This window comes from Adiantum capillus-veneris, chromosome 7, assembly GCF_014529385.1.
Source record: "Adiantum capillus-veneris isolate H3 chromosome 7, ASM1452938v2, whole genome shotgun sequence".
In the NCBI taxonomy this organism is placed as follows: domain Eukaryota; kingdom Viridiplantae; phylum Streptophyta; class Polypodiopsida; order Polypodiales; family Pteridaceae; genus Adiantum; species Adiantum capillus-veneris.
In genome coordinates, this window is record NC_140937.1 from 166931543 (window position 1) to 166951951 (window position 20409).

General features: G+C 45.4%; 1 protein-coding gene across 5 annotated transcripts in view; it reads right to left on the reverse strand.

Moving 5' to 3' along the window:
• Nucleotides 1–20036, reverse strand: part of LOC147454998 (phosphoglucosamine mutase family protein) — a 164924-nt gene extending 144888 nt beyond the window's left edge. For 2 of the 5 annotated variants that reach the window (XM_086516853.1, XM_086516852.1), the window contains exons 1-3: nucleotides 19871–20034; nucleotides 19434–19664; nucleotides 19070–19136 (exon numbers count right to left, since the gene is read on the reverse strand). In XM_086516853.1, coding sequence (XP_086372979.1) covers nucleotides 19070–19136; nucleotides 19434–19664; nucleotides 19871–19877 — 305 coding nt within the window. In that variant the 5' untranslated portion in view covers nucleotides 19878–20034. Of the gene's footprint in view, nucleotides 1–19069; nucleotides 19137–19392; nucleotides 19665–19870 lie in introns of those variants that run through there. The other 3 variants (XM_086516854.1, XM_086516855.1, XM_086516856.1) reach the window with 3 other exon arrangements.
• Nucleotides 20037–20409: the final 373 nt, after the last annotated feature.

Consider the following 20409-nt stretch of genomic DNA (forward strand, 5'->3'; position numbering starts at 1 on the left):
GTATTTGCTTTTGATTGCGTAAATGGAATGTACACAAACACAATACCCCAAGTGCAGACTCTACTGACTTGAATAGTAAATGTTGCCTCGGTAACTCTTCAAGATGAAGCACCTCCGAGGCTGATTTGTTGCACCTTTGGATCCTTCTCGTTGTGGGATTGTGGATAGAAACCAATGTGAGAGTGCGCGTGTGCGGAAGTGTGTGTGTGTGTGTGTGTGTGTGTGTGTGTGTGTGAGAGAGAGAGAGAGAGAGAGAGAGAGAGAGACCAAAAGGCTTTGTGTAGGAAGAGGGGGCGATCAGCCCCCCATGACTACCAAAACAGAAGAACCAGTACAATGCCAGATATTGTGGAAGTGAAAACCTCCCTGGCCCATAAATAGGTGCTCAAGGGGAGGTAGGGCAAAGCCTAGAAAAATCCCCCACGATCCAACAAGAAATAAATGAAATATGAGAGCGCTCGGACAAGTTGGGCGGTTAGCCCAGAAGTGGGGGGCCGGACAATGATGCAGCCTAAATGCATATGCAAAGGGTGGCCATCCCGGAGGCACACTAGCCGTACATGTATGCCCTAGACCTGTGAAGCAGTAGAGTGGTGTAAATATAACAACCAAAGGGGTAGATCTGGAGCTGAATTGCGCTCCCAATGTGAGAGGAATGACGGGCTGAAAACGTAGACCTTGATGATGCCGATGATGGGCAGCAATGGGAGCATTCGATGCAGCGAGAGAATGGCCGAGGAGAGGCTCAATGGGCTGCCGAGGTCCCGGACCGCATCTGATAGGCTAGCGCTTCGCGGATCTCACACACTTCCAACGACGAAAGGGCTGAAAACTGAAAACGCTAACGTGGCAGGCCTGTACGTATTTCCGCAAATTACATTGTTGGTGCCACGGGGCAAGCCTGTATGGATTTCGCGATTTACGCTTGCAGCTTTTGACGCTAGCATGAGAGACCACAGCTTTTGGGTGAAAGTGCTTTTGACCCAAATGCTCTTGGGGCTCTGCTTTTGGGCATCCCTTGTAAAGTTTATAAGAGCCCTTGGGGCCTCACTCTGCAGAGCATCTGGACGCAGAGTTTGGGAGCAGAGGACCCTTGGGAGTTGTACCTCGTTGTGATCAATAATTTCTAATACCGAAAGGGGCGACAGACTTTGGGGCCAATGCTTCTGGGAGCGGAACTTCGTCGCGCCGTGTCGACTCTCTCTCTCTCTATTAAAGTTCAATGATTTTGAAGTTTCTGTTCGTGTGTTGCTATTGATTTCTCGCTTGGAGTGTCTTCACAAAAACCTATGTGTGCTGCAAAAGGGATCGGATCCTCCATATAAGAAGAACGCATCGGGCGCGCTCCCATCTTCATCGCTCTGCCTTAGAGGTCATAAGCCATAAAAAGCCCCAAATTACATATGGTTTCTCACGGAGAATCTGACAGAGTTAACACCTCTCGCGGGGGGGGGAAAGAAAAGTTGAAATCCAACGCGGGAACTGAAGAAAAGAATAAACATTTTGGCAAATCTTCAACGGAAAAGTTTGCCAAAGCGGGGTACAAGTGTCAATTGCAGGTTGACACGTGTGTGAAAAGATTGATCAAGTACTCCAAAGACCCGAGGTTTGCAAAACACTTGAAGAATTACCCGATTGATGAGATTCACTCGAGATGGCGTGAGGCCATTGATTCTCCTCTCAAGTCTGGAGGAAATTTGAAAGGACAAACGAGTGGAGAAAAGTGGAAGCTGTACTTGCAAGAAGAACTGGACAGAGTTGTTGACCAGAAGATGAACCATATAATGAAAGGCTTGAAGCACTCTCAAAAGAAGAGGAAATCGGTGTATTTCTCCAGTTATTTGGGCCGGAAGTCGAGTTTCGAGGTGGCAAGCAGATCCAACAAGCATGCTTGTTTCAAGGATGACTCAGATTTTTCTTCATCTTCACAAAGTTCCGACAGTTCGTCGTCCTCTAGTTCTGAGAAAAGGAAGAAGACACGGAGAAAAAGCAAGAAAAGCAGATTTTTGCAAAAGTCTCGAAGGCATGGAAGGCCATCTAGCAGTTCAGAGAAGGAGAGCTCATCCTCTTCTGAGAGTGACCAGATGAGCAAGAAGACCAAGGAGTTAAGGAAGGGGGTCAGGCTGTCAGGTTTGAGACATTTTCAGGCTACCAGGATACCCTTCGAGCCCTTGAGTTTGTACAACACTCCAAGGTGTGAAGGGCGGCATTTGGCATCACTCGAGAATCACTAAGAGAGATACATTGGATGACTACTGTCAGAGGTTTTGGGATACTTATCTGCCAATATCTTCGTTTCGAAAGATCACTTTGAGAAACTAGATTGAGCGGTTTTGTTGTGGATTACCAAAAGAGATTCAAGATTATTGTCTAAACCAGAAGTCTCTATTCAAAGACTTATGGGACATGCTAAGCAACGATTTGGAATGCATGCCGGCTCATTGACTTATCCTACGGACGGGATAGTATCCACCTCAACAGGGCAAGAGTCTGCCAGTGAAGAGAATGAACCAGGGGAACCGGATGACAGCTCATCACACGATTTTGGAGAATCAGATGGTAACACATCCAAGGGTTTCGAAGAACTAAGGGAACCAGATGCAAGTTCATCAGAGGATTCTGGAGAAGAAAGGGGATCAGATGATAGTGCGTCTCAGGGTTTCGATGATTGAGACTGACAAGCCGATGGACAGGGGAGGCTAGCTACCCACAAGTCCGAGGGCACAAGGAAAGAAAGGAAAAGGGAATCAACTGGTAGATCAGAGAATTCCCCAAATCCAAGTGAGGTGCCAGTGGACAGGGAGCCTGAAGAGAAACCTGAAGTGGGAGAGACCGAGGAGATTGTCGTTCGAGAACAGATACTGGCTCACATGGAAAGAAAAGATAAAAAGAACGGTGGTTCTTAGTCAAGAACTATCCGGCATTGGATGCGAAGTGGCTGGAGGAGGAAGACCTAGCAGATACTCCTAAGATTTGGAACTTTACCTTGACACTTTTGGTCTAGCTTCGACTATTCTAACAGTTCCCGGAGATCAGCGGGTTGAATCTCGTGTACGCCGGACTGCACAAGAGGGGAGTTACTCCGCTCCTTTGTCACAGATTACCTAGATGGAATAAAGTCATTGCCTTTGGATTTTAGGGATACTCATGGGGCTGACAGTATTCTGTTGGATGACTTTATGAAAGAAGTACTTCGAACTGGGAATTCCCGAAATGAATCTGATTTACTTGTGCTCTCTCATTTGAGTTATGTTTGAGTGCATGTTTGAAAGACAAAATGATTGCAACATTTCGGTCTTCTGATTCCAGATAGATGGGATGGACATGATAGCAACAAGAATTAGTCAATCGAGACATCTATCGACATTTGGGATAGATCTAGATGTGATTGCTAAACACGTTGCCGATTGATCATGATCCAATATCTCGATGGACATAGTGAACGTGATTTGAATGTTCAGTGTGAACTAAGTGTGTAATTTGTGAACTACATGCTATGTGGATGTACTGTCTTGAGGGGATGGTCATGGCATGGTTTGCTTGATTGAAATGTGAAACAAAAAGATATGAATCTGATAGTAACCTGATTTAGTAGATCAAACTTCAAAGACATCCATAAAAAGATCAGTGTGGTCTGGATGTGATTGCTGGCTGAGGTCTTTGAAGAAGTGCTAGATTGGTCGAGTCTGGTGCATGAGTACATAGAGCAGTGTCTACCGAAGAAAGTTTCTATCCTTTGGCTGTTTTTGCAGGTGTAATTGAGGGCGATTACAATTCTTCAAGAGGGGGAAATGTCACAAAGTGATGACAAGGCATGACCAACTAGAAGAGAATGGCCGAGTGGACAAGAGAAACTGAACCGATAAACTAAGAGAGCTTATGAAGCACCGACCGAGGGTTCGAGACCCTAAAGACAAAAGCTTGACCTCTGGAAGAGATTTTCGTAAATCACGCTGACATGCTTACATGGCAGATAATACGGATGCTAGCGTTGCAAGCTTGTACCAATTTTCGCAAATTGCATTGCTGGTGCCACGTGCCAGGCCCGTACGGATTTCCGTGATTTATGCTGGCAGCTTTTGACGCTAGCATGAGAGACCAGAGCTTTTGGGTGAAAGTGCTTTTGAACCTGATGCTTTTGGGGCTCTGCTTTTGGGCATCCCTTGTAAAGTTTATAAGAGCCCTTAGGGCCTCACTTTGCAGAGCATCTAGACGCAGAGTCTGAGAGCAAACGACCCTCAGGAGTTGTACCTCGTTGTGAACAATAATAAAGAAATACCGAAAGGGACGCCAGTCTTTGGGGCCAGTGCCTGTAGGTGCGAAACTCCGCTATGCCATGCCGACTCTCTCTCTCTCTCTCTCTCTCTCTCTCTCTCTCTCTCTCTCTCTCTCTCTCTCTCTCTCTCTCTCTCTCTCTCTCTCTATCTATCTATCTATCTATATATATATATATATTAAAGCTCAATAATTTTGAAGTTAAAGTTCGTGTGTTGCTATTGATTTCTCGCTAAAGTGTCCAAGCCTGTTACACACTCTCTGCAGCACCTTTGAGATGCCAAGCATGGAAGGCATAGTCTCTGGGTAGATACCACGAACTACCTCTTGCAGTGAGAAGGTAGTGGACCCCAGTCACACACATGCTTTTTGAAACGCCATGAGCGATTGCAAGTCATCTGGACAAATTCTAGGAGCTTTTTGAGGGACAAAGAGCAAGCCGACTCCATTGCTAGCAGTTTTATGCAGCCTTTTGAAAGGGCATGGCTTGAAGAGAAGGTGAGGCCAAGGACATCGATTGTGTGGAATCTTGCTTATGAACGGAGCAAATTGTGTCATCCTGTCAGAAAAAGAGAAAGCAGAGCCTTCTTCTCTATTGACTGCCTCAACATCTCCATCGGCTATGATGACTCTAGTAAGCCAATTCTTGGCTATGGAAAGTGCGTTGAGCGGCACTCCGTTAGCCGCCTCTACACTCTCAAAGTCCTCAAAGAAGCTTTACGTCCATTGGCTTTAGAATTTGAAAGTCAAAGGAAAATCAAAGTGCACTGAAAAGAACAAAGGCAAAGGTCCATCTGCAAAGGTGACCCAAGATCAACCAATGGCTATGGAAAGTGGATCAACCAGCACTCAATCAGCAGCCTATGCTCGATTGTAGTTCTCAAGGGAGAGTAAGATGCTTTGTTTGGCTGGGGAATGTGAAGCCAAAGGAAAATGTAAGAGCTCGCAAGAGGACAAAGGCCCAAAACAAGCTTGACAGGGATAGCAATGATACAGATTTCTTTGTGAGATTCAACTTTGGGTTAGGTAGGAAAATTTGATGGTAGCACCCCAAAGCACATAGAATTAGGTTACAGATTGAGAGATACACTAGTTCCTAGTTCTTACGTTATTCTTGTCAAAGTAGACTATGAGGAAGCAAAGAGATAGAAAGAGAACACGCGATTGTTTGTGTGTGTGTGTGTGTGTGTGTGTGTGTGAGTGTGAGAGAGAGAGAGAGAGAGAGAGAGAGAGAGAGAGAGAGAGATTCACCAAACCAACACAGTCAACCCTAAATTAGATGATTATTACAATGGGAGTTGGATTCCTTATATACCCCTCAACTGAATTGCCCAACCCAATTCTCATGTCAAATAAGTTTAAAAACACCTAAAATGAAACAATAAATAAATAGGATCACATTGCGCATTCACTTGCTTTGAGATGCATAACCTTTAACACCATCGTTGTAGCTCATAGTGGACGTACATAGGAAGACCAAGTTGATGAAGAAGCTACCATTGACACCCCAATAGTGCTACTACTGGATACACCTCGGATTTTCAACCGTCACTTGTCACCATAATGAAGATGCCATCTTGAGCACCAATCGCCTCATTGAAAGTTAGACCACTACTGCCAAGAATCCCCCTTCTGCCAAGAATCCCCATTCATGAACACTATGAACACCTCACATCCAATATTCTTCAAGACAATAAACTTTGGAACACATTATAACTTGTCTGCAGGACATCCATAGTGTTTTGTACAGGCCATGTTGGTTCCTCGCCAAATGCAATGTGCTTTGAACTTCGACGCACAGCTCCAAACACCGATGACTTTAACTTAGACACACAGATCCAAATCAAGTATTGGGAGCATCACTTGCCGCTCACGTGCCTCTCTAGCTAAAGCACGTTCTAGCACCCGCCACTAGACTAGAAGGCGAAGCTAGTGTCGTCTGTCACAAACTGCTGACGTGGCAGCAGACCCCAGACACACACATTGACACGTGGCAGGCTGACGTGGCCACTGTACGGATTTTGCGGATTTTGCGACGGCATTTGCGGAGCTGCTGACGTGGCATTGCGTACAGAAATCCGTTGACTGATCAACGCAAGCTTTTGGGATTGGATGCTTTAATTTAAAAAGCTTTTGGGACAGATGCTTTTGAATTGGAAGCTTTTAAGTTTAATGCTTTTGGGGCTCTGCTTTTGGGCATCCCTTGTACCAATAAATAAGTGGGCTAGGCCTCACTTCTCGGAGCATCTAGACGCAGAGTCTGAGAGTGAGCACCTACCCACTCTCTTGTACTTTGAACACAGATTAATACAAAAAGAAATACCGAAAGGGGCGCTAGTCTTTAGGGCCAATATCTCTAGGCACGGAACTATGCCAGGCCGTGTCGACCTAATTGTGAATTGTGAACTGTTTTGAAGTGAATCTCTGTTCTGTCGCGGTAGAATCTTGGTATGGGGTGTCCAAGTTTGTTACAATGGTATCAGAGCACGGCCGATTTCTCTTCTACCGGGAAATCCGATCCTTTTCTCGCGACACTTGTGGATTCCAACAAAAATCAGTCGACTTCTTCTGCATCTGCGAGTGCGGGAGGAGATCACGGAGAAGATTCTCATGAGCAATCAGAAGAGTACGGCCCACCCCGGCCAACTTAGTCTAAGATTGAAGAGATGGAACGTCGACAATTGGTTGACGAGGCAACAAAGCAGATGATTAAAATTGCAAAGGATCCAAAATTTGCAAAATTTTTGACTCAGCAATCCCTCGCAGAAGTGCACACCCAGTGGGTAGAAGGTCACAGAGCCACCCATCAAACCGGCACTCAAGAAACCTCCTTCTCCGACGATGTTCACAGAGCAAGAATTACAAGAGGTGGTTCAGACACATATCAGCCTGCTTTTGGACGCAAACAATAAAGCCAAAAAGCACGATAAAAAGCATAAGAAAGGAACTGACTTCCCTGGTTATTTGGGTCGTCAATCTACTTTTGCATCGCCAAGAAAGCAGAAGCAGCGTGTACGATTTGAAGGACTACCCAATTCTTCTTCTTCTTCTTCTTCTGACAATTCTTCTAGCTCTTCTGACTCAAGCAAAGAAGACAGAAAAGGCAAAAAGTGAAGCAAAAAGCAAAGCTTCGAAAAGGGCTAGAAAAAGGCAAAGAAGCCTAAATTTCACCCAGTTTTTGACAATTCTACTGAGGACTCATCCTCAGACAGTTCGGACTCTGACGATCACATGTTTTATGCAAAGAAGCAGCATTTTTATAAGGCCAACCAATATGACTTCCTCAAAGATAAGAGCAAGAAAGTAAGAAAATTCAAAGAAGGTGGGACAGTCAATTAAGTTTGACTCTTTTTCTGGATTTCGAGATGCTCCGAGGGCTTTGGCCTTCATACAGCAATTTGACATAGCTTTCTCTGGAGGGCATTACTCAGAGCACTCCAAGATTCGGAGGGCTACATCTTTCTTCAAGGGAAATGCTCAAATATGGTGGTCCACCCTTCTACTGAGAAAGGAAGCTCCGGTTAAATGGTTGAAATTAAAAAGGCTTTTTATTTCTTCTTTGATGACTCGGGAGTACGAACGAGATATACGAACTGCTTGGAATCATCTTCCGATGACCAAGGGAGATTCTCTGGACGCTTATTGCGAGAGATCTCGGAGCTCTTTTCTACAGCCTCTTCATTTAAGAAGGTCTTGTTTAAAGAACAGATTGAGCAGTTTTCCTGCAGACTTCCTACAGAGATCCGTGACTACTACTTGGAACAAAAGTCAAATCCTATTCAAGAATTGATGGGTCATGCGAAACGGGATTTTGTCATACATTCAGACAATCAGACTTACCCCATTGAGATCTTGACTCAGAGAACCCAACAGACTTCTAATAATGAAAGTAGAAAGAGAAAGAGTTCCGAAGAAAAGAAATACAAGGATTCACGACCCCGGCTCACTCTTCGAGAGAACATGGGCACGTCTCCATGAAGTACCCTAAAAAGGCACAGCAAGAACAGAATGAAGATAGGCCAGAGAGCTCAAGAGCAGCTGAGGAACGTGGAAGAAAAGGCAAGATGAAAGCAGGCCTTGCTTCCAGATTGCATGGGTACTAACCCAAGCATGATTGATGAAAGTACAAAACTTTGTCGAGCTTGGGGCAAAGTGAAAGATCAAGAAGCCCTGATTTTCTTTGATGGAGGAGCCAAGGCCAACTCCATTTCACCTGAATTGGCGGCGCGGCTCAAGATTACACCCGATCGAATGGGACCACAAGCAGAGGCATTTGTAGCGGCACCCGAACGGGACGTAGCCATTACACCTACCATTGACAAACTTTGGTTGCATTGTCAGGGGTATTTGGGGCACGAGGACTTCTACATAATTCCCTTGGAAGGTAGTGATGTCCTCCTTGGAGTCCCTTGGTACCATGAGAACAACGCCATGGTCGATTATCGGGCAAAGAAAGCGACATTGACAAATGAAAAGGGCCGAAAAAACTTGGTGTGAAATTGAAGGGCGAGTCTGTCCCTATTTCTGCCATTTCGAAACTAATGAAATCCAATCTGTTTGTTTACTCGATCTTTTTGAAAGAGTTAAATGATGAACACAAGACAAATATGTATGAACTTGATAAAGAACGCCAAGATTTTCTCCACACTCATGCCGATTGCTTTTCTGAGGGCCTGCCAGGCGAGTTGCCACCAGCTTGTCTTGAGGATTACACCACTGATCTGATACCTGGAAGCACACCACTGAACCGGCCGCCTTGCCATGTGAGCCGAGCCCAGAATGAAGAGATTATGAACCAAGTGAAAGACCTCTTGGAAAAGGGTCTTATCCAGTCAAGTACTTCACCCTACTGTTCTCCGGTGTTGATGGTTTTAAAGAAAGACGGATCTTGGACAATGTGCATTGATTATAGAGCTCTTAATAAAATCACCATCAAGAACAGATTTTCGATTCCGAGGATCAATGATATTCTTGACCGACTACAAGGATCCTCTTGTTTCAGTAGGATCGATTTGAAGAGCGGATATCATCAGATCCAAATCGCGCTGGGAGATGTCTACAAGACAGCTTTTCGGACGAGCTTCGGTTTATATGAATTTTTGGTGATGCCTTTTGACCTTACCAATGCTCTAGCGACTTTTAACCGAATGATGGACAGGATTTTCAGAGAGTACAGATCTTTTGTTGGCACTTTCTTTGATGACATTATAGTCTTCTCCAAGGATGAGGCAGAACATAGACAGCTACAGGTCTTTTAGGCATTGCGAGATCACAAGTTGGTGATCAATGCCAAGAAGAGTGAATTTTTCTTATCGGAGATACACTTTTTGGGACACATCGTCTCAGCAGCAAGAGTGCAAATGGACTCGGCCAAGATTGAGACTATACGTGATTGGCCCAATTTGAAGAATGTCCATGAAGTTAGAAGCTTCTTGGGCTTATGTTCTTACTACCGGCGGTTCATTAGAAAGTTTGCAGAGGTTGCTTCTCCTTTGCATATCTTGACACAAAAAAGAGTCCCTTTCTTGTGGGGAGCCACAGAGGTGACTGCCTTTCAAACTTTGAAAGAGAAATTGATTATTGACTACAGGACCAATTTTGACTTTGCCGGATTTGCAAAAGTCATTTGAAGTATATTATGACACTTGTGGTTGTAGTCTGGGTGCGGTCTTAATGCAAGAAGGCCACGTCATTGCCTATGAGAGCCAATTGTTTCCAAGGGCGAAATTGACAGCACAGATTTATGAGAAAGAACTTTTGGCGGTTATCTATGCTCTTACTCAGTGGCGACGTTACCTACTCAAAGCCGATTTTACGGTCCTCGCTAATCATCAGAGTTTACGCTACTTCTTGTCGCAGAAGCAGCTATCGGAAAAGCAGATGCGGTGGGCTAACATCTTGTCACAGTTTCACTTCCAGATTGTCCATGTCCAGGGACAGAAGAACTTGGTGGCAAATGCTTTGTCTCGGAAGCCGTTAGTCTTGGCTATTTCCGCGATTCATCATATAAGCTTCGAGGACATGGTCGATCAGTATGCCACAGATCCAGATTTTTCAGATATATTCAGTCGAATATAGAATGGGGAGGTAGTAGCGGGATATTCAATTCGGGATGGCTACTTGATGAACAAAACGATGTTGTGCGTTACACAGCCGTTGAGGGAAAAGGTTCTAACCGAATGTCACTGTCCACCATTTACGGGTCACCGCGGCATTGATACCGTTACTTCTTTTGGCAAAGACTCAAGAAGGGTGTGGACGATTTTGTACGTAGTTGCTTGGTATGTCAGAAGGTCAAGTTTGACAGGCATAAAGAACAGGGATTGTTGCAGCCTTTACCCATTCCCACCTGCCCCTAGGAAAGTAATGCAATGGATTTCATTTTTGATCTCCCGAAGACACAGAGTGGGCACGATGGTATCTAGACTGTTATTGACAGATTTAGCAAGCAGACTCATTTCATTCCAGTGAAGAAAACAATCAAGCCGGATCATTTGGCAAGACTATTCATTTGCCCACATATTCAGATTACATGGCATGCCTGAGACAATAGTCTTTCACAGAGATCCCCGATTCACGAGTTTGTTTTGGAAGGCTATTTGGGAGAACATTGGCACTCGGTTGTAGTTCTCGTCATCTTTCCACCCGCAGACAGATGGGCAATCTGAGATTGCAAATTCAGTTGTACTGGATTTATTGAAGTCTACATTTCTGATCAGAAGACTCAATGGGAAAAAAATTTGCCCTTGGTGGAATTTGCCTACAATAACACGATCCACTCTTCGACGGGAAAGGCTCCATTTGAGATTATTGAAGGTGCTACCAAAGTTCCACCCTTCCTAAGCACGAAAAATAAGAGTTTTGAAGGAGACCAATACACGAGGGACTTGGACACTGCTTTTGCCAAGGTCCAGGAGGCTTTGGCAAAATCTTAGGAAAGACACAAGAAGGCAGCAGATCGACACCATCGCGATTTGAAATTAAAGGAAGACGATTGGGTGCTCTTACGTTTTGAGAAGGCACACCTGAGAAAGAAAAAGGAAAGGAGCAGCTTTTTCCAAAGCTTAGCATGAGATACTATGGACCTTTCCAGATAAAAGGAAAGATAAATGATATCTCCTTTAGACTGAAGCTATCCGATACTTAGAGAATTCACAATGCTTTTTATGCGAGTCTCTTGAAGCCTTTTAAAGGCGATGTGCTCGATGATGGGGAGCCAGATGAGCAACCCGAAGTGGAGAAAAGCGAGGAGATACTCTTTCCTTAACAAATACTAGCACATAAAGATAAAGATAGAAAGATTAAAGGTAAAGTGATTAGGCGGTTCTTGGTTAAATTCAAGAACTACCCTGCATTGGATGCGAAGTGGATGGAGGAGGAGGACCTTGCAGATACTCCTCAGATTGTAGAACTTTACCTTGAAGCATTCGGTTTAGCGTAGTCTACTCCGATAGAACCCCGATTTCAGCATGGGTGAATCTAGTGCAGTGGGCATGCACACGAGGTGAGTCACTCCGCTCCTTTGTCAACAGATTACCCCAATTCTTGATATAGAGTCACCGATGTCCCTTTGGGTTTCACGGATCCTGCTGAGCTGACAGTATTCTGTTGTATGACTTTGTGAACTAGATATACCTTCATAAGTTCAAAATAGTCTAACCTCACGAATTATAAGAGGGAATAAAGCACTCATAAAACTATAAAAGCAAGGGACACAAGAAAAGAAAAGAAAAACAAAAACAAACAAACAAACAAACAAAATCACTTTGTTTGCTACGAAACAAAACTAGATAAAACAAAACATTATCAACTTAAAAATGTTTTTAGAAAAGCCATGTGTAAAATAAGATGACGCAACTTACATGGCTTAAAACAAGTACTCAACTTTAAGAAAAAAAAAGGATAAGACATCTTAAAAACTTAATCCTAGAAATCAAACTTCACACAACACCTTCTAACGGAACACATTCTTAAGTCCTCAAGTAAGCTAATCGAAAAATGAATACTACTACAAACCTACGAAGAGCAAAGAACCAAACTTGACAATATGTGATCTCAACTTCGCTGCTTGTCCAAATAGGAAGAATAAGATTATCACCTTTATGATGCATAGCTTGGACAACAGCTATGACATCCCTACTCACGTCGTCAGTGCCCAAGAGTAGGTGCAGGTTTATAAAATTGAGACACTCAAGGTGAACACCTTCACCAAGAGGCCAAGGGCCCGCAACTTGGAGCTCGCATGTTGGGAGGCTCGCGTCCACTGACTTGAGTCCCTTTGGCGGCTCGTTGATGGGCTCGTCCAAAAAACGGCCCGAGATCACGTCTTGCTTGACGCGTGCGGGAGCCTTGGTGGCACCGCGCGGAGTTGAAGTTTAGTTGAGTGCGGAAGCGTCTTTAGGTTCAATGTTGAGCGAACGAGGCTATTCGGGCCTTGAGCGCATATCTAAGAGGTCCCCCTGGAACTCTCTCAGACCACTTTGGGCTATCTTGGAAAATTGCTGAAAAGTCCCCGGACCGCCTTGGGTCGGGGTGGGCTCAACCTGCCAGCAGACCGTCGGTTGAGAACGAGGAGCGCCACGGGCGCGCGTTCATGAATGTGCATGGCTGATCTCGAAGAGGAAGCCGAGGTCTCCGCATGGAGTACCTAAACGTCCAAATCGGACATACCGTCCGCGTGTAGCGTCAAGCCGACGCTCGCTGAAATAAACCGACTACGAATCTGCCGCAGCCTTCGTCTGCGAACGAAGAGCGCCTCGGGCGCGCATTCGTGAATGTACATGGATGAGCTCGAAGAGGAAGTCAAGACCTCCGCATGGAGTACTTGAACGTCCAAAACGGATCACCTGTTCACGTGTGGCGCCTTGCCGACGCTCACCGATGAGACCCGCCGGCTACGAGCCGACGGCCCCGAAACTGGGTCATGGAGTCCCCGTGCGTGGCGGACTCCCCCGATTACCTCCACGTGATGAAGTGAAGGAGGACACTCCCGTTACCGGGTGCTCTCAAACCCCCGCACGCATCCGTAGTACCTAAACGGTGAGGTGAGGAGAAATTATAGGTCAGGACTATGTCCCATCGTCCGTCGTCCCCAACCGGGTCCATCGCGCATCCCCGCGGCACCGAGCCGTGGCTAGCCGAGATCGGGTGGTCACCGTCCCACCGTCACCCCGGGAGCTCCAAATCAACCGGAGCCCAACATACACCCCCCCTTTAGAAAACTTTCGTCCCGAGAGTAGCACTGTTAGGGCAAGAAACTCCCTGGTTAATGCTTTGGAGGGTGTAGACTTACGTGCGTCTACGAAATCCAAAATGGGCTGCATGAGCGGTCTTATCGATGAGGCAGTGTCTATCTCAAACAGCCGTGCTTGCTGAATGCAGAAAAAGCTGTGGGTACCAAGTCCGCTTGGCATTTTTGATGGGACTTGAATGAAAGGTGTATGTACATTGAGTGGCATAGACCAAGTTGCTGCGTTGATCCATGCCGAGGAACCTGTCTGTTCCGGATATTTTACCTGTGGCTGCAGTGACGATGCAGCTCTCGTCTTTGAGTGTGAGAACCAAGTCGCATTGATTCCCACTGCTTCTTGGAAGCTGATTTGACTTACTTCGTGTTTGATTCCTTCCTGGATGGCGACGAAGATCCACTTCGCGTTAAGCTGAGTTGATTACATGGTGCAACACCCACGCACCGAAAAAGATTTGCTCGCTTCGCGTTCCATGGAGAGTAAGTTACTCTGCCGAATTGAATCCTTAGGCTTGATTACCGAGGTTCCGCTCCTCCTGAAGATTTGGCCTTTAGATTTTCCTTCTTGAAGCACTTACTGAGTGCTCATTGTAGACCTGGATGTCTTGATATGAGCTTACCTGCTCGTTGAAATAAGGTACGTTGCAGAAGGTACCTTTTAGGCTTATTGAGCGCCGGTCCGTCCCTCTGAACCAAAAGAGAAGAAGCCTATCTGATAACTTCCTTGGCATACAAACCAAGGTTTTCCTGAGATTGCCGGAGAGTCAATCCGATTGATACCTTGAAGCTTTGGCATACTTCAAGACTCGCTTGAACCTGAATGTTCTGATGTGAGCCTTGCGAACTTGAGGGCAAGACTTGAAGTAGGTAATTTGTAGAGAAGAAGATTGGCCGATCTGCTTTTGTTCCTTGCTATCTGCTTTAAGCTTGTCGCTTGAGTTGAGCCTGAATGCTCACATATATATGTCTTTATCTGGAAGAACTTTGACTCGTTCTTAACAAACCTGCCTTGATTGGCCGAAGAAAACAAACCTGAGAATCACTCATCTTGGGTCTTCGTGTTTTCCCTTGCTTAGATCCGCTGCGATCTTGATGAAGGGTTGAAGTTCGGTATGAAGAAAGAGGGTTGATGGTGGGGCTCGTCCTCTTGAGCCCGATGTGGTCGCACCACATTCCTTTTCTTGTGTGCCCTTGAGGCTCCATCTTGAGCCGAATGTTGGGCTTGACTGCATGTGTACCTGTAGAGGCTCCTGTCTAAGCCGAATGTAGGTGTACTCTTCGTGGTACCTGTATGGCTCCTTGTGAGCCGGATGTAGGCATACTCGCTGTCTTTACCTTGGAAGGGCTCCTGTCTAAGCCCGCATGTAGGTGTCTTTGCTTGAGGGTCTATGTCACCATCAGGGTGGACATAGCCTTGATTGCCTTCTTCTGCTGAAGATGTGCCCACTCTGATTGGGCTGATGTTGGCTTGCGTATATGAGCAGTGCTATCTCGTAGACCGTCACTGCGGGAGGCATCACTCAACCTCCGGCCTTCTTGTGAGGGGGCCTTCCTCATGTGGCCCTTGCATTGAGCCGTCTTTGTGGGGGGCTATCCCCGAATCTGTGTGCTAAGGAAAAAGATGCATGGCCGCCCGCTCGCGCAGGCCTCCAGCTTCGCTATGGTGCTCGGTCCACCACCTCTGAGTCATCCGGCTTCAATGGTTAGGATGTGCACGGTCCACCCAAATCGAGTTGGGTCCCCGCCTTCGATGAAGGGGCTCGGTCCACCACTTAAGGGTCATCCGGCTTAGTTGTGTAGAATGGTGCTCAGTCCACCCAAGTCGAAATCGGGTCCCCGACTTCACCGGTCTGGATAGGTGCATGGTCCACTCGAGTCGAAATCGGGTCCCCGGCTTTGCTGATGCTAACTGACCCTTACATAGCCTGATGGTCTGCAGGCACATGGTCCTGCTTGTGAAGATCATGTCTTTGTGTGATGATGGGGCTCTCATGTAGCCTGATGTTCGGCAGGCACTCTGTCCTGCTTTTGAAGTTCACTTTGCTGCTTTGGGGCTCTGGCTGTAGCTTGATAGTCCGCAGGCACTCGGTCCTACTTTTGATGATCTGTTTGTTGGTTGTTGCTTGCGTCTTGATTGAGTTGGGGTGTTTTGCCTCGCAGGGCTCAACCACTCTCGGGTGTTTTGCCGAAGCCCCGGGCTCAACCGCTGATGATAGAGGCTAGGATCCGGTCATCTCGCCTTCACCTGCCGATTGAATTCTCCTCAAGAGGTACTCTCGACCTCACGCTGATATAGCGCGGCCTTTCCCTGCCGGCTTGTCTTTGCAGATGATGAGGAGGGCCTTCCTTGGCACCTACCTCGCTACTGCTGATGATGATGCTGAATGGAGGGGGGTGTCTAGCCTGATCTCGAGAGAGTCCCACTGGACTATATGCTGGGGTGACATCTCGTTGTCCCCGCACAGTGAAGAAGCCTTGGCTCTACTCCTTTGCTCTAATACCACTCAAACTTTACTACGAAACTAGAAATTCCTTTTTCTATGGCTTTGAGAAGGCAAGAGTCGTTTGAAGAAGCGAGCCTATATTTAGTACCTCTTGAGAAAAGGTCTTTCAAGGGATCCAAAGGAAGGATAGAACAATCGGTAGTAACTACATGACCCAAAGCTCCATTTACGTAAGAAGAAAAGGCAGTTTTACTACAAGGGTAATCAATACTTGAGATTGCTAGCCTCTCTGGCCTTTCAAGATTACGTCCTATGTCACTATAGTTGAAAGCTTTTTGTCCTAAAGTTTTCACATATTTGAAAGCTACGACAGGATGGTTCCAAACCTTTCTCACACAAGGAGGGAGAGCATCCAAAGCTTCTTGAGATCTCAAAATAGAGCTTAATCCAATCTTGTCTAAGTCAGGGGAGGTAAAGATAGTTATCAACAAATCTTTCTTTCCAACCAAGGGATTTTTCTCGGAAATCAATATGATACTGATTGATTTGTACTTGACTTGTTTGAGTGTAAGAACTGATAGACGAAATGACTTGACTATAGCATTTCGGTCTCATAAATCTCTTTAGACATGATTGCAATATGGATTAGTTAATCGGGATCTGTGAGGTCCTGACTGGATCTAGATGCGATTGCTAAATACGCTGCCGATTAATCATGGTTTGAGATTTGGAATGATTTTGAATGTGATTTGTCATGTGATGTCAAGTGATATCCTGTGATGTGACTGTCGATTGGTACATGTGCTAGATTTGTTGTTCCTAGTGCATCGGTACTAATAGTCAATGTCTACTAAGACAGGTTATGGCCTCTCTGTTTTTGCAAGCATAATCGAGGACGATTACAATTCTTTCAAGAGGGGGGTATGTCACAAACTGGTGATGTGGCAGCAAACCCCGGATACACACACTGACACGTAGCAAGCTGACGTGGCCACTGTACGGATTTTGCGGATTTTGCGGCGGCATTTGCGGAGCTGCTGACGTGGCATTGGGTACGAAAATCCGTTGGCTGATCTACGCAAGCTTTTGGGATTGGATGCTTTAATTTAAAAAGCTTTTGAGATAGATGCTTTTGAATTGGAAGCTTTTAAGTTTAATGCTTTTGGGGATCTGCTTTTGGGCATCCCTTGTACCAATAAATAAGTGGGCTAGGCCTCACTTCTCGGAGCATCTAGACGCAGAGTCTGAGAGTGAGCACCTACCCACTCTCTTGTACTTTGAACACAGATTAATACAAAAAGAAATACCAAAAGGGGCGCCAGTCTTTGGGGCAAATATCCCTAGGCACAGAACTACGCCGGGCCGTGTCGACCTAATTCTAAATTGTGAACTGTTTTGAAGTGAATCTTTGTTGTTTCGCGGTAGAATTTTGACTTGGGGTGTCCAAGTTTGTTACATCGTCTGCACCACACTAGCAAGCTCGGTTGAGTCGTTTGGTACAATCATTGTCACTGTTGTCATCGTCAAGCTTGCCTTTGCCTTTGTCCTTTTGAGAGCACTTGCCTTTACCTTTCGATATACAATCCCAAGACAAACGAATATGCATTCCACAATTGTAACAATGGCTCCAAAACTTCTTTTTAGTTTTCAGTGTAGAATGTGCCCTTCATCACTTTTCGAAACTCAACCCTAGCCTTGAAAAAGTAAGACGACTTCCTCCTCAATGAGAAGATCTAAGATCATCAAAATCTAGCTTTTCCTTCATGATCTGCAAGCATAATGCCTTTGCCACCATCTCGTGCTCCTCAAGCAATTTCGTAAGTACCAAGGCAACTTTTCCTTCGTGATCTCCAAGCATAATGCCTTTGCCACCATCTCGTGCTCCTCAAGCAACTTCGTGAGCACCAAGGTAGCTAATTGAGTACTAGCCAATGCAATTTCCATAGCAAGTGTTGATCATGGATGACCTTTGTCCTCATAAAAAATGATTGCATAGAAGTCTGGGCTTCAGCCAAGAAGGGCTTGCATTGTAGAGTCTCGATCAAACATATCTCCAAGCTTTGACCACATCTCATTGACAGATTGCAAAGTCTGTATAGCGCGGGAGAGTTCCTTTGTGAGTGCATGAACAATGGCAGACATGGCCTTCGCATTACCTCGCATCCCAATCAACACATGATTACAGAAACTCGTCGTCTCTTAAAGCCGAGTCCACCGATTGTTGTCGGACCGCATGGGTCTTGTATCCGAGCCATCAACGATGTCCCACAAGCCTTTGCATAAGAACCACAGCCACATAATCAGTTTCCAACCAGCATAGTTGTCTCCAGTAAGCTTGTCGCTGGCATTTGAACACTAGGGAGCCATCTTGAGGTCGAGATCACACGGGAAGAACTTTTGAGGTGAAGGAAAATATGAAGTGTAGATCCGGTTAAAAATAACCTTCTTCTAATTCTCTCCACGCTCCTCCTCTACGTGATCACGCTCACCGATTCCAAAGCTACATAACTTTAACAATTTCTTGTCGATAACAAACATTTCATGAGGTTTCTACTGACTTAATGTTTTAGGCGTGTACCCCTTGGACAATTATTACTTTCCCAGTAATCAACAACCACGGGTTGACAAAGCCATCAATTATGTGGTGTTTCTGAAATAGAGGAATTTTGTTCCTTTGTCCCTTCTGTTGTGTACCCTACATCTACTGTTTCGTCTTCTAGTCAATTGCGCTGTGTAAACCTTACATAATCTTGGTAGAGATTTACTAAGTTAGCACATCGTACTGCTAAAACCATGCTTATCTTGTAAAAACTGAAGTTTGGTAGAGAATTGCTACGTTAGCGCATCGCACTGCTGAAACCATGCTTGTCTTGTAAAAGCTGAAGTTTGGGTCATTGCAGTTTCCTAGCACATCTCAGTGTATGGACCCAACACGCAACTTTGGTCCCCATTGAAATTTGAAAGGCCCCCATGCTGTATAAGTAGATTGAGAGCCCGAAAGGGCAGAAAAGCTAAGTTTCTACTCTTGCAGAGGTGCGAAAGATTTCATCAAAATGATTTGCAAGATTCCATGCCCAAAAAACATGACAAAGAAGCATTTTACCTGCCATTCTGCAATTTCTTGAAGTCCACACTTTCTATGCGAGAGGGATTGCTTGTGGAGATAGTAGCTGCATGGAAACCATTGATAAGTCGAACTGCTGTGGAGAAGGTGCAATGAGTGATTGATGAAACAATCAAAGTGTCAGAAGCTTCCAAACATCATATAGCATCGAAAGCTTGAAAAGACCATCGTGATTGTGCTGCCACTAAGTATGATACACGACTCCTTGTAGCATCGAGGGACATACATCTATATTTTGTGTGCATGAGAGAGAGAGAGAGAGAGAGAGAGAGAGAGAGAGAGAGAGAGAGAGAGAGATGCACCACAAAATATCAAAGCAGGTAAACATGGAACCAGTACAGACCACTGCAAGTTAATCGTGCAGAAATGTGAAAGCTTCTGAGCTGCATCGGGGTTGCAAGAAAACTCGAGGGGCTGAGCATCCTCAAACAACCAGTGTAATGTGAATTCCGAGATGCAAAGGAGTAAAGGAAAGCTTGCGACCGGTGCCCCTCCTCAGCTTCCAGTCTTCTCTTGAGAGAAGAAGGGCCTGCCAAGGACGATGTGGAGGATAGGTACCCTTGCCACAAGGAGGCTGCACCACAATCCCCACCATTTCTCAAGTTAGCAAGCTTTTCGTATGTGCATGCATCCAGTGAAGACTCCTCATGCACGGCAATGGCAGAGAGAGCGCATGGCAAGAGACTCCTCCACCCTTAGCACGTTAAGAGTGGGATGCAAGGGAGAAGGCTAGCTAGGCCCATAAAAGAGGTAGCTGTACAGGTTCGAGGTTCATCTTACCGGCCATGGCGACGATCCGACAATGGTGCTTTGATGGCAAATTAACCTTCTCTGATGATTGGTTTCAGCTTTGCAATTTACAGCGCACGTTTTTGGCCTGCCTTTGTTAGGCACTCCCGGGATCTTGATATGCTTATTGGGAATGGAAAATGGAATGCGTGTGGTGCTTGTAGTGTTGTCATACGTCTGCAAGCAAAAGAACGTCATTCTTAAAGCCATGCTTATATAACACTCAATCATCAAATTGTGCGACTCTGAGTTGTGTATTTTGTTCTCAATTCCAAACAAATCCTCTTATTGAGAGAATTTTAAGCATGAATTATGTTGATCTTGCAAATCCATGGTGGATTATGCTTGTTTATCAACTTTCTCTCAAGGATCTACCCGAGATTCAAGTACTACGATTTCTTGCAAATCCAACATGGATTGTACTTGTGGGTGTTGGGTTTGGTTGCATACGATTACATGTTCCAAATATGAATAGACAATCAAAGACATTGTCTTTTTTACTGCAATTTGTGAAGCGATGAGTTTTCTTG